This window comes from Nomascus leucogenys, chromosome 4 (genome assembly GCF_006542625.1).
Source record: "Nomascus leucogenys isolate Asia chromosome 4, Asia_NLE_v1, whole genome shotgun sequence".
NCBI lineage: Eukaryota > Metazoa > Chordata > Mammalia > Primates > Hylobatidae > Nomascus > Nomascus leucogenys.
The window spans coordinates 114,108,003-114,123,093 of record NC_044384.1 but is presented as its reverse complement, the minus strand read 5'-3'; the positions used below and the strand labels follow the sequence as shown (position 1 = coordinate 114,123,093).

Sequence of the window (15,091 nt, the reverse complement as noted above, 5' to 3'; positions counted from 1 at the left end):
GAGACGGAGTCTCACTCTGTCGCCCAGGCTGGAGTGCAGTGGTGTGATCTCAGCTCACTGCAACCTCCGCCTCCCGGGTTCAAGCAATTCTCCTGCCTCAGCCTGCCGAGTAACTGGGACTACAGGCTTGTGCCACCACGCCCAGCTAATTTTTTGTATTTTTAGTAGAGATGGAGTTTCACCGTGTTAGCCAGGATGGTCTCGAACTCTGACCTTGTGATCTACCTGCCTCGGCCTCCCAAAGTGCTGGGATTTCAGGCGTGAGCCACTGCGCCTGGCTAAAAGTAAAAATTTTAACAATATTTGTTTAATTCATTTTTAAAATAACAATTATAGGCTGGGTGTGGTGGCTCACGCCTGTAATCCCAATACTTTGGGAAGCCGAGGTGGGTGGATCACTTGAGGGCCAGGGGTTTGAGAACTGCCTGGCCTACATGGCAAAACCCCATCTCTACTAAAAATACAAAAATTAGCTGGATATGGTGGTGCGTGCTTGTAGTCCCAGCTACTCGGGAAGTTGAGGCAGGAGAATCACTTGAACCCGGGAGGTGGAAGTTGCAATGAGCCAAGATCATGCCACTGCACTCCAACCTGGGCTACAGAGCGAGACTCTGTTTCAAAGATAAAAATAACAATTATAGGCCGGGCATGGTGGCTCAAGCTTGTAATCCCAGCACTTTGGGAGGCCGAGGTGGGTGGATTACCTGAGGTCAGGAGTTTGAGACCAGCCTGGCCAACATGGTGAACCCCGTCTCTACTAAAAATACAAAAATTAGCCAGGCATGGTGGCACACACCTGTAATCCCAGCTACTCAGGAGGCTGAGGCAGGAGAATTGCTTGAGTCCGAGAGGCAGAGGTTGCAGTGAGCCAAGATCGTGCCACTGCACTCCAGCTTGGCTGACAGAGCGAGACTCTGTCTCAAAACAAACAAACAACAACAACAAAAAACAAACAAAACCAGTTATAAATCCATTACATGTTAGCATAAATACTTTTTCATTCTACCTATATTTTCCAAAATAAGGTTTAGTGTGAAGAGTGGCCTTGTTTTACATTTTTGTTATCTAATTGCTTGGCTTAATAAAATGCAGCTGGATTTTCATGCCTGTTTCTGCATTTAATCCATTGTGATGTGTTATTTTGGTTGGTGTTATTTTGGTTGAAATATAGAAAGAAAATCTACTCTTACATAGACACGTATTTGGAAAAGGGAGAATCTCACAGATCCTCTGAAAGGGTCTCAAGACCCCAGGATCTTTGGACCACATATTGAGAACTGCTGCTGTAGACTTTGATTTTATTTGCCAAAGAGGCTTGATGATTCAGTGGGAATTCTGATAAAATTCTTTTTGTTGCTTTTTCTGTTAATTTGCATTTCATTCATTTTGTAGTGCATTTCATTCACTCGTTTTGTTTGTTTTTGCTGGGATAAAGACAGGCATTGGCTTACTTACTCATTCTTCATGTCATTAGCCAGCTTGTTAGGATCATCAGCTAATCTAGAGGTTAACAGCCTTTTCACACTTCTGCATTTTTGTTTATTTCCTACACTGGGAGTAGAAGTGGGTCTTGTTAACCATATAGTAAAGTGTTCTCTGGGACAGTGTAACAAAATAGTAATGCTGCATGAAACATCAGAATTCTGGCATTTCTTATTATAATTGATTAGGATGCTCAGGATGAGGAGTATCCTAAGAAGTGCTGGAATAGCAAAAAGAGTGCCACATTCTTCCTAGCTATTTAAGGATTAGTTATTTTATTCCCTTTTGTTACTACTTCAGCTATCTTTTTGTGAAATATTTTGTCACTTAATACCTAGCATATGCTTGGCAGTTGGTAAACAGCTGCTAAATATGTATTTGACGACTGAATGGTTGGATTATTGAGCTACAGATTGTCAGCCTTTCTCATTTAACTCTTATAGAGAGCATTTGTCCATTTTTATAATTCCCATGGATGTGAGTGAACCTCATCTGAAGTGGAAAGTGAGGAGCTAGCAATAAAAGGTCTGCTCTGCATTTTACTTAACTGACAGAGGATCATACTTACAGTTCATTAAAGATTGACCTAAAAGTATTTTTAAAGTGCGTGTGTGTTTGTTTTTTTTATTTTTAAATAAAAATTGCCTGAGAGACATTGAATTTTGCTTTGGAAGAACACAGTGTGTTCTTGCAACATTCTGCGGCAGTTCGTGCTTAGCCTTCCTATTATTGATGTGTGCCGTGACTGTGGTTTTCCCATGCACTCTTGCATGTTGGCAGAAGACTTTTCAGCTGTGACTGATGCACGCTTTATTTCTCCCCACTCACTTATCTTTTGTTGGGAATTTGAAAGATAAATTGTCTAGACATTTTGAACATACTTTTTTAGTACTTACATTAAAATCCTAGTTTCACTTTGGAAAGGGTAGGGAATTCACTTTTAGAACATTAGTAGGCTGTGGACACCATTTCTGGGGGTTACAAGGTCAGGTGAGATGTTTCTGAGTAGTAAGTAAACTCTCAGTATATGCTCTTTAAACATAGTGATGAGACTCAGTGTTGGAGGCAGATTTCCTGTGAGGAAGTGGCTTCATTTGTGATACAGTGTAGAATCCATAATGGGTTTGAAATATGTTTTCTGTGTTTGGATATTTTATATATATATATATATATAATATAAATGCCTTTCCCCACTGCTTTTTTTGGCTACTTACCATTTCCTTAAAGCAGGATGGGGAGGTGGAAAGCAGTGAGTTTTGTGTCAGAAAGAAGTATAACATACTGCATTTTGTTGAGAGTTAAAAGCCATTAGTAATTGATTGGCTCGGAAATTCTGCTTTAGTAAGAAACATTATTGCCCAACGGAGCTCGATCCATGTCAGCATTCTTAGTTTTTAAAAATATTGCAAGGTATGGATCGTTGCTTAAAGCCAATTTTAAAGTTCTATCATCAGGCTTATATATTCAAGTTGATTTAACATCTGAAGGAAAATTTGGATGCTTCAGTTACCATATATCAATGAAAGATTTCAATGGTTTCTTTCTAGGTGTGAAATTATTTGGTTCCCTGACATGGTACTGGAAAGTGGGAGAGAGGGTTAAATTTAGATGAAAAGAACTGTGAAACCAAATCCATCCTACTTTCATCGTTGTATGATGGATAATAAGGTGACTTGGACAAACTGTTTTAGTGGATTAAACACTAAAATTCGACTGTATATAGAAGAATATCCTGAAATTTACTGAGTGTGATTAGAAAACTTAATTAGCAGAAAATTATATGTAAACAGGAACTTGTGGCATGGATTTTTTGTTGTTCGAAAAGGTGAGAACATTACATTTATTTTTTATACTGTGCTGGATTCTGGAATTTAAAAAATGAAAGCAGAAAATTCACTAGTATTGACTACATAGTTTTATTTTACTTAATTGATAAAAGGTTTTCATTTAAACTCTTATTTTGCTGAAAGGGTATCAAAACTGTCTTCAGTTTCTCCAGAGCCTGATTGAAGATATTTCTGTGAATTACTCAGAAATGCTGAGATGCAATTTTATATGCTGGATAATAATGAAAAGGTGCTGATGACATCTAAGCATTAAAAGACATTGTCATATCTTTTTTCATTCCTCCAGCGTTTGAATCTTCAACACAAACTAATTAGGCAGTAAGCACTTTGTTTCAGAATCTTTCCCATAATTAGTCACTTTGCTTGACTGATTTTTTTAAGTGAGGGAACTAATTTCTTGTTAGTAGTAAGCGTTCATTATTTCCATATTTTCTGTATGCTTGACATTAGAATTTATAGTAAAAGAATATGTAAAGCAAAGACACCACTTTTGTTTCCAACATATTTATATCTAAGGATTATCATCTTGGGGTTTGCAGGCAAATGCCAGTAAAGTTAGAATAGGAATCCTTTTTTTTTTTTTTTGAGAGACAGGGTCTCACTTTGTCACCTAGGCTGGAGTGCAGTGGCACAATCACTGTTCACTGAAGCCTTGACCTCCCAGACTTAAGTGATCCTCCCACCTCAGCTGCTCAGAGTAGCTGAGACTACAGGTACAAGCCACGGCGCCTGGCTAATTTTTAATTTTTTTGTAGAGATGGGATTTTACTGTGTTGCCTAGGCTGGTCTTGAACTCCTGGGCTCAGGCAATCCTCCCATCTTGGCCTCCCAAAGTGCTAGAATTATAGGCATGAGCCCCCCACTGCATCTGGCAATAGGAATCTTTATAAATGATTTCAGCTAATTAATATTCCTTTGAAATTTAGACCTTATTTGAGTATCAGTTTTATACTTTGGGCATACAAAATAAATTGGATAGATTTGCTTTTTATATAAAAAGATGATCACTTTGGGAGGCCAGCGCGACGGATCACGAGGTCAGGAGTTTGAGACCAGCTTGGCCAATATGGTGTGAAACCCTGTCTCTACTAAAAATACAGAAATTAGCCGGGTCTGGTGGCGGGCGCCTGTAGTCCCAGCTACTCTGGAGGCTGAGGCAGGATAATCGCTTGAACCTGGGAGGCGGAGGTTGCAGGGAGCTAAGATCGCGCCACTGCACTCTAGCTTAGGTGACAGAATGAGACTCAAAAGAAAAAAAAGAACGAGTCTCAAAAGGAAAAAAAAGAACGAGTCTCAAAAGAAAAAAAAAGATATATGGTTGCCAGATAAATTATTTTTTAAACGATTGAGCAAACTAAGTTGCATTTCCCTGTTGTTACCAGAATTCACCCTTCTCTTGGCAATTTGCCTTTAGTAAAATGCTTTAGAATAGATGTTTGTCTTCAGGTTTGCAATTCCTGTGCCCAAACCACTGTGTTAAACCAAACTGTTAATGAAAGGCCTTTTTTTCTGAGCTGCCATAGGTTGAAGTTCCCACATTTCTTATACCACTGGAAGTGAAAATATTATATATGTCAGTGGACAACTGTCTCCCTGGGACATAACGTTTCTTGGTAGGATTACAAACTCATCTTGAAAACTGAGTTTTGTTTATAGTCTATCTCAATGGTAGAGGGAAGGCTGGAGACTTCTGTGAGGACTAAAGGAAATAATCTAGGATGACAGTAGCAGCAGGACTTTCCTAGGGTATCATTATGCTAATAATGCATGTGTGTGTGTGTGTGTGTGTGTGTGTGTGCATACATATACAACCCACATATACGTACACATATACACGGGCATATACAGATCCTCCTTGACTTATGATGGGGTTAGAATTTGATAAATTCATTGTAAGTTGAAAATACCAATATCAACTTGTGAAGGGCTTATCCAGACATAACTTTATTATTAAGTGGAGGAGTGTACTGAATGAGTATTGCTTTTGCACCACTGTGAAGTTGACAAATCTAAGACCATCATAAGTCAGGAACCATCTGTATACACAAATACGCATAAACACACACACACACACACATATATATATATATATATTTTTTTTTTTTTTGAGACGGAGTCTTGCTCTGTCACCCAGGCTGGAGTGCAGTGGCGCAATCTTGGCTCACTGCAAGCTCCGCCTCCCGGGTTCATGCCATTCTCCTGCCTCAGCCTCTCCGAGTAGCTGGGACTACAGGCGCCCGCCACCACGCCCGGCTAATTTTTTTGTATTTTTTTAGTAGAGACGGGGTTTCACCGTGGTCTCGATCTCCTGACCTCGTGATCCACCCTCCTCGGCCTCCCAAAGTGCTGGGATTACAAGCGTGAGCCACCGCGCCCAGCCCCATATATTTTTTTTTTGAGACAAAAGTCTTGCTCTGTCGGCCAGGCTGGAGTGCAGTGGCACCATCTCAGCTTGCTGCAGCCTCTGTCTCCCAGACTCAAGTGATTCTACTGCCTCAGACTTCCGAGTAGCTGGGATTACAGGCGTGTCCTACCACACCAGGCTAATTTTTAGTAGAGATAGAGTTTCACCATGTTGGCAAGGCTGGTCTTGAACTCCTGACCTCAGGTAATTCACCTACCTCAGCCTCCAAAAGTGCTGGGATTACAGGTATGAGCCACCGTGCTGGGTCACACGTATGTATTTTTGATGCCAAGTTACACACCTGTTGCACCCATCCTATCTGATTTTGTTTGATAATGTTGAGCTGTTTGGCCTCCTTAAAGACCTGGCCAGATGCAGTGTCTCATGCCTGTAATTCCAGCACTTTGGGAGGACAAGGTGGGTGGATCACTTGAGGTCAGGAGTTTGAGACTGCCTGGACAATATAGTGAAACCCCATCTCTACTAAAAATACAAAAATTAGCCAGGCATGATGTTGCATGCCTGTGGTCCCAGCTACTTGGGCGGCTGAGGCAGGAGTATTGCTTGAACCCAGGAGGCAGAGGTTGCAGTGAGCTGAGATTGCACCACTGCACTCCAGCCTGGGTGACAGAGCAAGACTGTGTCTCAAACACACACACACACACACACACACACACACACACACACACACACACACGAAAAAACCTTACTACTCTAGCCAAGATGATTATTTTTGCAGAGCCTGAATTCTTCCTTATCTTACCCAAAAACCCTCTGCTGTGGCAGTGCCTTTCTATAATACTGTTGAATCAGGTAAAGATTTCTTTCCAGTCACCTGGAAACAACTCTGGTTTGAAACTTATACAAATAGTAAGTTTCATTTCAAAATATTCAGCCAGTAAATGTTTTAAAAACAAACAAAAATCTCTGCTCTTTTATTTTATAGTTAAGAAGTTTTTAAAAATAAAATATGCCTAAGAATAGTTTTTCCATTCTTAAAAGTGTCATAGTGAGTATATAATAGTATTACATAATTATTGATGATAAGAACTGTAGAGCAAACGAAAAACAATTGAAATTATACAGTACAGAAATAGGGACATATCTTCATTTCTTTAAATGTACTATCCATAAGGAAACTGGTAGAGAATGGAGAACCTTCAGTAGTTTATTTTTTCCAAACTTCTAAGCTTAGGCTTATATAAACAGTCTTAATGTCCTAATCCAGAACTCAGTGACAAATTGGTTTTGGTGACCGAACGTTTCTTGTGGCTTTGTTCAACAACTCCAGTATCTCTTGGCTTAGAACAGTGATGAGTTTTTTAACCTATCCTGCTACTGCTGCTCTTAGTTCTCAAAAATTGAATGTAAAACACTTTAGCTCAATGATAATATTTCTTGAGATACTTGTTTTCTGCTCTTTTCATTATAGCTTTTGAGGAACTTGAAAAAGCTTTGAGTACAGCCCAAAAAACAGAGGAAGCACGGAGAAAACTGAAGGCAGAAATGGATGAACAAATAAAAACTATCGAAAAAACAAGTGAGGAGGAACGCATCAGTCTTCAACAGGAATTAAGTCGGGTGAAGCAGGAGGTTGTTGATGTAATGAAAGTAAGAATAATTCTGTAGTGAAATGGGCTACAACAAATTTGAAATTGAAGTGTATTTTTCTTTACACTCTTTGACTGTAAAGAAGAGTTTGTTTGTATTTTAGACATTGACTGTTTCCTGATATTCAGGATGTAGTAAAATTTTTGATAGATGAATGCATTTAATACTTAGGTAATTCTTTGGAACCTTCTAAGCTTTGCTTTCTCTCCAGTGGACTATGTTATAAACTGAGATGTGCCTTAACTGTTCTGTGGCTCCCCGACACTTAGGCACCTTGAAGATAGGCTACTTAGCTGCTTCAGTAGCATATCCTCCAAAGAACTTGGCCAAGAAGGTACTTGCCTAATGTGTGTTGAGGGAATGAGGGAGTAAGTGACTAAGGGGCTAGATTGTTTAAATGTTTTAAAGGATCATTGTTACTTAATGTTCTGGTTACTCTTAATATAGATAGACCTCACTTTAAAAGTTAGCTTTTTGGAAAGATCTCTTAGAAATTAATGAATTTTTAAAATCCCATAGATTTTCAATTTTTCAGAAATATGAACATGTCATCATCATGGCCCCTCCCTGCTCCCAGCTTCCTTCCTCACCCATTTTTTTCTGCTTTGTTTTTTTGCTTGTTTTTCCTCCTGTCATGTTTGCCTTTCTTGCCACTTTGCTCATTGTGTCCTATTTCTTTACTGACTCTCCATTTATATTCTTGATATTTGATTATGGCCACTAAAATGGCTTAAGATAAATTATAGATCTGAGTAGATGAGGCTCGGATTTCAGAGTTTCAGTATGCATTTCTACAACTCATAGTAAGGTTTCTGTGCTTTTACTTATGAGTGCATGACAGGCATTGAGGTGGGCAAATTATATTTCTTTCATTTTCTTCTTCCTGCTGAACTATAGGTAATTTGCAAAGTAGAAATTATTTGTGGCCAATTATTGGATATATTAAGACCTTAATTATAACTGCCTGACTATATTTTAGGTTTTAAAATAGTCATATGATGTGATAAATAATGTTACCGTGGACTCCAACAACTTAAAAATAATGTATTATTTTGAAAGGTAATAATACAGACATACGGTATAAAAATCAGAAGATATGAAGTATGTAGTGAAAAGATTCCCCTGTTTTCCCAAAGAAAAGTGCTGTTTTCCTTTTTGAGTATATTTCCCAGAGATAGCCTGTGTATATAATTTCTCTTTTCTTCTGTAATTTTTTTTTCTTTTCCTTATAGATGGATTTATTAGGCTTTCCTTTAAATGGTATCTGGATTTTTTTTTTTTGACTTAAAAACCACATGGACAATCCTGACATTTTTAAAAATACAGTTTTTTCTTTTTTTTAAACACAAAAGACAGCATGTTATATAGAATGTTCTATATTTTGCTTTTCCACTTAATAATCTTTCTAGGAGATTGTTCCTTAGCCATTGGTAGTTGATAATTCATAGTGATACCCCATTTATTTTAAAGGCTGCTCAAGATTCCATTGTATGAATGTCCTGTAATTTAATCAGTTTCCTATTGATAGATATTTAGATTGTTTTCAGTTTTTGCTATTGCAAATTATGAATTTTTTTTTCTTTTTCTTTTTCTTTTTTTTTTTTTTGAGACAGAGTCTTGCTCTGTTGCCAGACTGGAGTGCAATGGTGTGATCTCGGTTCACTGCATCCTCCACCTCCCAGGTTCAAACGATTCTCCTGCCTCAGCCTCCTTAGTAGCTGGGATTACAGGCGTGTGCTATCACGCCCAGCTAATTTTTGTATTTTTAGTAGAGATGGGGTTTCTCCATGTTGGCCAGGCTGGTCTTGAACTCCTGACCTCAGGTGATCCACCTGCCTTGGCCTCCCAAATTGTTGGGATTACAGGCGTGAGCCACTGTGCCTGGCCTGTGAATATTCTTATCCATATTTGTTCACATATGTATTTATTTAGGGTAGATGCCTAGAAGTGGAATATTACTCAAGTAAAGATTGCATGTATTTTTAATTGTTGCCTAGTTGCTGTGAGGTCTGTGGAAGACAATTTATACCCTCACAAGCAATGTATTAGAATATGTTCCCCCCCCTCATAAAGATGACATTATCTAACTTTATCTTTCCAAGTTTATAAGTTAAAAAAATTGTTCTAGTATATATAACTCTTACCAGTATGATAAATACATTTTTTCTATTTAAGTTATTTGGCCAAATCCTTGACTCACTTTTCTATTGGGCTGTTGGTCTTTTATTGATTTGTAGAAGCTCTTTGTTTATAGTGAGAATTAGCCCTTTGGACATAGGTCCTTTTAGCCAAATAATTTTCTCAGTTTTTTATTTGTTGACTTTATTTACAACTTGTTTTCGTAGAAATTTTTTTTTCCTTGTAGTTGGATTTATAAGGCTTTTCTTTAAATGCTATCTGGATTTTTTTTTTTTTAATTTAAAAACACATGTTCAGTCCTGAGATCATTTTTTAAAATTTGATTTTTTCTTCTGGCACTTTTATGGTTTCATTTTTTTTACTGTTAACATCTTTGATCCAACTGAAATTTATTTAGTGTAAGGAGTGAGGTAAGGATTCAACTTAAATTTTTCCCAGATGGCTACCAAATGGTCTCCAAATCATTTATTTAGTAATCCACATTTCTCCCTCTGATATGCCATATTATCTTTTTTTTTTTTGTAGAGACGGGGTCTCCCTGTTTTGTCCAGGCCAGTCTTGAACTCCTGGGCTCAAGCAATCCTCCTGCCTTGGCCTCCCAAAGTGCTGGGATTACAGGCATAAGCCACCATGCCCCACCCATATTATCTTTAATACACACTAAATTATTAAAGTATTAAATGTGAGTTTTTCTTCCTGCATTCTCTGTGCTGTTCTATTGCTTTGTCTGACTGTGTCCAGCTGTTTACTCTAATTTTATAATATGCTATTTGGTAGCTTCTTATTATTACTCTTATTTTTTGAAATAGTGTTTGTTATTCTTGCATGTTTATGTTGTCCAGTGGGCTCCCCCATTCTGTTTTTTTTAATATATTAACTTTTTAGGTTTATATAAGGAGATTTGACATTTTTATGAGACTGAGGTTTCCTATCCAAAAAAAGAACAAGGCCTGTACCTTTTAATAAATAGTACACGCCTGGAAAGCTGGCCATAATTTGATTGGTGCAGCCAGGGTGCACCTTCACCAGTGTAGTGCCCTCTCTGAGAGCATCCTTATTCCCCAGCTGTGCTCCCCTATCCTGACTTGTAGGGAACATCCGTGCAAGATGTGGAAATGGAGTCTATTGCAGCAGTAGCAGCACTTGTCTTAAAATAAGAAGAAAACTACTGGTTATTCTTTTAACTATCATGGCTTTGATGACTTTGATCTATGTAGGAAATATGTTTTCTCTTAGGAATATGATGATTTTTTCTTCTTAAAAAGTTATTAGTTTGAGTAAATTATAATAGTATTATTTAGTTGTGGAGTTACATATTTTATTCTGGGTGTCCTTATATTATCTATTTGGCTCATTTTCAGAAATCCTCAGAAGAACAAATTGCTAAGCTACAGAAGCTTCATGAAAAGGAGCTGGCCAGAAAAGAGCAGGAACTGACCAAGAAGCTTCAGACCCGAGAAAGGGAATTTCAGGAGCAAATGAAAGTAGCTCTTGTAAGTGCCTATTTTTTTTTCTGCTATAGGTATACTTCTCAGAGTTACAAAGTTATCATCCTCTCACTGTTGCATTCCAGTTGGAAGTCAGACTACTGGCAGTCTTGACGTTTGGGTATAAAGAGAGGATAGGGAGTAGGCAAGCTGTCAGAGCTTATTAGCTTGGTATTGTGTGAAAATTAAATTTACTGATCTAACACACTTTTTTTTTATGAGGTGGAGTCTCATTCTGTCACCTAGGCTAGAGTGCAGTGGTGAGATCTTGGCTCACTGCAACCTCCGTAATCTCCATCTGTGCGGTTCAAGTGATTCCCCTGCCTCAGCTTCCCAAGTAGCTGGGACTACAGGTGCACACCACGAAGCTCGGCTAATTTTTATTTTTTTATTTTTTTATTTTTAGTAGAGATGGGGTTTCACCACGTTGGCCAGGCTGGTCTTGATCTCCTGACTTCAAGTGATCCACCCACATTGGCCTCCCAAAGTGTTGGGATTACAGGTGTAAGTCACTGCGCTTGGCCACACTTTCTTTTTAAAACATTTAAAAAATTTTTACAATTTCTTTCAATGTTTATATTTCTCTTTCATTGTCGATGTTCAGTATAACTAACACACTTTCATTAAGCAGTTTGTTTATCCATCCTTCCCACCTGGCAGTAGGCTATGATTAGGGACAAAAAAAGGAAAAGATAGATTAATTGAAGCAGTGACTGCATAATTCAAGAAGAGAGTGCATAATTCAAGAAGAATGTCGAAAATCTCATCAGACTGAGTGTACCCAGAGCTCAAGGCTGAGAAAATTTTGGCTGACTTGCATTTTACGGAAGAAGAAATAAAAATGGACAAGTAATTTTTATTTTAAGTGGAATAATTTCAGTACTAATTTTCAGTCCATACGATGGCTTAAAAAAGAGTTAAATTGAAAAACTTCCTGAACTAACAAAAACAACCAGAAAGCAGATTGAGATTTTTGTTGAAAGATTTTTTAAAATAGCATAATTTGAAAGTTTAAAACAAAAAATATTTTTCTTCGCTTATAAAAGCCTTTTATATAAGTTGCCATAAAAAAGTGTTAGTGACAAAAATGTAATTTGTTTTTGTATGAAATTATTATCCGTAAGATAGTATGTGTAACTCAAAAATGCTTTCTGTGTAAAAGGATAATAAATAGTATTTTAGATTTTAATCTTCTTTCTTACGTATATTGTTGTTTTCACTCTTAGTTGCATCTGGGGCCCCAAGAATTTCTAGCAGCAGTGATTCTTGAAATGAGTTAACAAGTCCTCTAACCTGCTCTGTGGGGGGCACATGGATTTACAGTATGATTGGGTGTCTATGGTCATGAAATTTACACATATATGGGCACGTATTTGTTTTCTTTGTTGATCCAGAAAAGAATTAAAGCATTTTACAAGAATTCTTAAACTGTAACAATACAGCATAAATTAAAAATAGGGGCAAGAAAGTTAAGGAACAAAGTGGGAAATAAATAGTGCTAAAAATGCCTGTCATAAGGACCTACTCTGAGTTTTCATGCTGGGGTAACTGACCTTTGGGGACACTGAGCTAGCCTTCATATACACATGCGTGGGTACCTGTGCCTGCCCTTTTCTTAATTCAGTGGACTATTAAAATTTCCTCCTTTATGGGCATATAGAGATATATTTAAAATATAGTTTACATTAAATAGTACAGTATATTTAAATGGATATTTTAAAATTAATGCTATGGAAACTAGTATTTTCTTATCAACCTACTCATAACATGGTACAAAATCTTTCCTTAATTAAAGTAGTGTGCTTAACTTGAGTATAGTGAACTGAAAGTATTGCAGTTGGCAATATCTGCTCTAAGCAATAGGTATAGGTAAGTACACTTGTCTTAATTGGAGTTCAATTAAGAAATTAACATTTAATATGTTAATTGACTGTTAAAAGTACTGTCTAGAGCTTCTCAAAACACTAAACACTTTAAATTGAATATTGATACATGAAAGGACAATCAGAGAAGCTTTTCAGGATTGATGGGGTGGTAGAGCCAATGTAGCTTTGTTTTATAGATATTGTCTTGATCTTACCCATGTATTCACAAGTAATCTTCTGATTTCAATTTGATTTTCCATGTGGGATCTCTTTCTAAATGAGATATTCTCACAAACTGTATAAACTTAAAATCTAGTTTCTAGACCTAGAGTAGAAATACTGAACTCTGGAGTGTAGAGATGAGGTAGTAGCAATTGTATGACCTTTCACATTCAGCAGTGTTTTGTAAAACAGTTAAGTAGTGGAAAAACAGCAGACATAGTGGGGTTATTGGAACAAAATTCTTCCTATCAGTAGTAATTGTGGCAGTTACCCCACTGGAAAAGCCATAGTGCCTTGTTTCTGCAGACTAGAGCATGGGAGGAGAGAGATGATGATGTTACGTATCCAGCAGGGCTGGGTGTAGATCAAAAGAAATGAATGATTCCTGGGGAAGTACTTTGCGAATGCTGAAGATTTATGTGCATTTAAGGTGGTATTAATTATTTTTGGCACAGGAAAAGAGTCAATCAGAATATTTGAAGATCAGCCAAGAAAAAGAACAGCAAGAATCTTTGGCCCTAGAAGAGTTAGAGTTGCAGAAAAAAGCAATCCTCACAGAAAGTGAAAATAAACTTCGGGACCTTCAGCAAGAAGCAGAGACTTACAGAACTGTAAGTTTTAATAATATTCAGATTCTGGAGTTGTGAAATTATTTGCATATGAAAATTTGTTATCTCTCTAGTCAGTATAAAGTTTCAAAGATTACTGGATTAGATTTATGTATACATGCCCTTCATTTTTAGATAGTGTGAGCTATGCATGGGAGTGGATTTTGCTTTAGGCTCTGTGTTTATTACATGGTGCTCCTGGTTCTGCCTTTAGCTGGCTGTATTTCTGTCAGCCACTCAATCTCCTGCTTTTCACTGACCCTGCAGCATCTCCATTGCATATTCACCCTTGATGTCTAGGAAGTGGGCTCATTTTGTAGGCACTACTTGCCCTGGCACCTTCCTGCTTGTCTAGGTTTATCTTATGCCATGTCCTGAACGTAATCCAGCCTCTGCTTATATCACAGTTTAATTACACTAGTGTGTTGCTTTTGCATTTGGTTTCCCCAGTTTTTCCATACTAAACATAGTCCCATAATGAACATGTTTATGTGTATGTCCCAGAGTGTGCGTTTTTTTAAAGGCCTGTCTGACCCTTTCCTTAGCAGTATTTGAAATGTACAACCTGTCTTGAAAACTGACTGATGTTTAGACTTGTTAGCTTTTTTGCTCTGATTTAGATAGTAAAACAGCCATACTTCTCACTCATAGTTCTAAACCATGCTTAATTTTTCCATCACTAACACTTACAAAAGGTTCCATCGTGGGTGAAATGGACACTTAAGAGGCCTAGATCTTCCACTTGTTAGATTTTTAAATTAATTGTACTTTAATTTCGTCACTTGTCACATGAAGAGATTAGATTCAGTAATTCCTTAGGACTCTAGGACCTTTACAGCTCTGATATTCTGTGGCTCTGCCTTATTTAACTCCTTCAGAGTCAAAATTACATTTTCATGAGATAATAGTAATCTTTGTTAAAATTCGTGTAAGTTCCTTCTTTTTGAAAAAAGAAAGAACCTTCCAAATGATAATTTTGAAGGTGGAAAAATCATACATTCTTCTAAAATTATGAGAATAATAAAATACTATGTAGGCCTTAAAAATTGGAAAAAACCCCAATCTTCCTACCAGAAGTTACTGTTATCAATTCTATGGTTTATTTCTTTTTACTATCCAGTTAAAGTATTATTGAAAATGTAGGTAGCTGAAAAGGTTACCCAAATAAATAGAAAGAATATGGAAGTATGAGTTGGGTTAAACATATAATCTTTTCTTTTCTTTTTTTTTTGTTTTTTTTTGTTTGTTTGTTTTTCAAGACAGAGTCTCGCTTTGTTGCCCAGGCTGGAGTATAGTGGCATGATCTCGGCTCACTGCAGCCTCCGCCTCCTGGGTTCAAGGGATTCCCCAACCTCAGCCTCCCGAGTAGCTGAGACTACAGCCACATGCTACCATGCCTGGCTAATTTTTGTATGTTTGGGTAGAG

General features: G+C 37.4%; 1 protein-coding gene across 4 annotated transcripts in view; it reads left to right on the top strand.

The window, feature by feature from the left end:
- The window catches only part of GOLGA4 (golgin A4), a 122,063-nt gene that overhangs the window by 63,046 nt on the left and 43,926 nt on the right, over positions 1–15,091 (top strand). For all 4 annotated transcript variants that reach the window (XM_030812135.1, XM_030812133.1, XM_030812136.1 and 1 more), the window contains 3 exons: positions 7,166–7,344; positions 10,845–10,976; positions 13,513–13,668. In XM_030812135.1, coding sequence (XP_030667995.1) covers positions 7,166–7,344; positions 10,845–10,976; positions 13,513–13,668 — 467 coding nt within the window. The remainder of the gene's footprint in view (positions 1–7,165; positions 7,345–10,844; positions 10,977–13,512; positions 13,669–15,091) is intronic.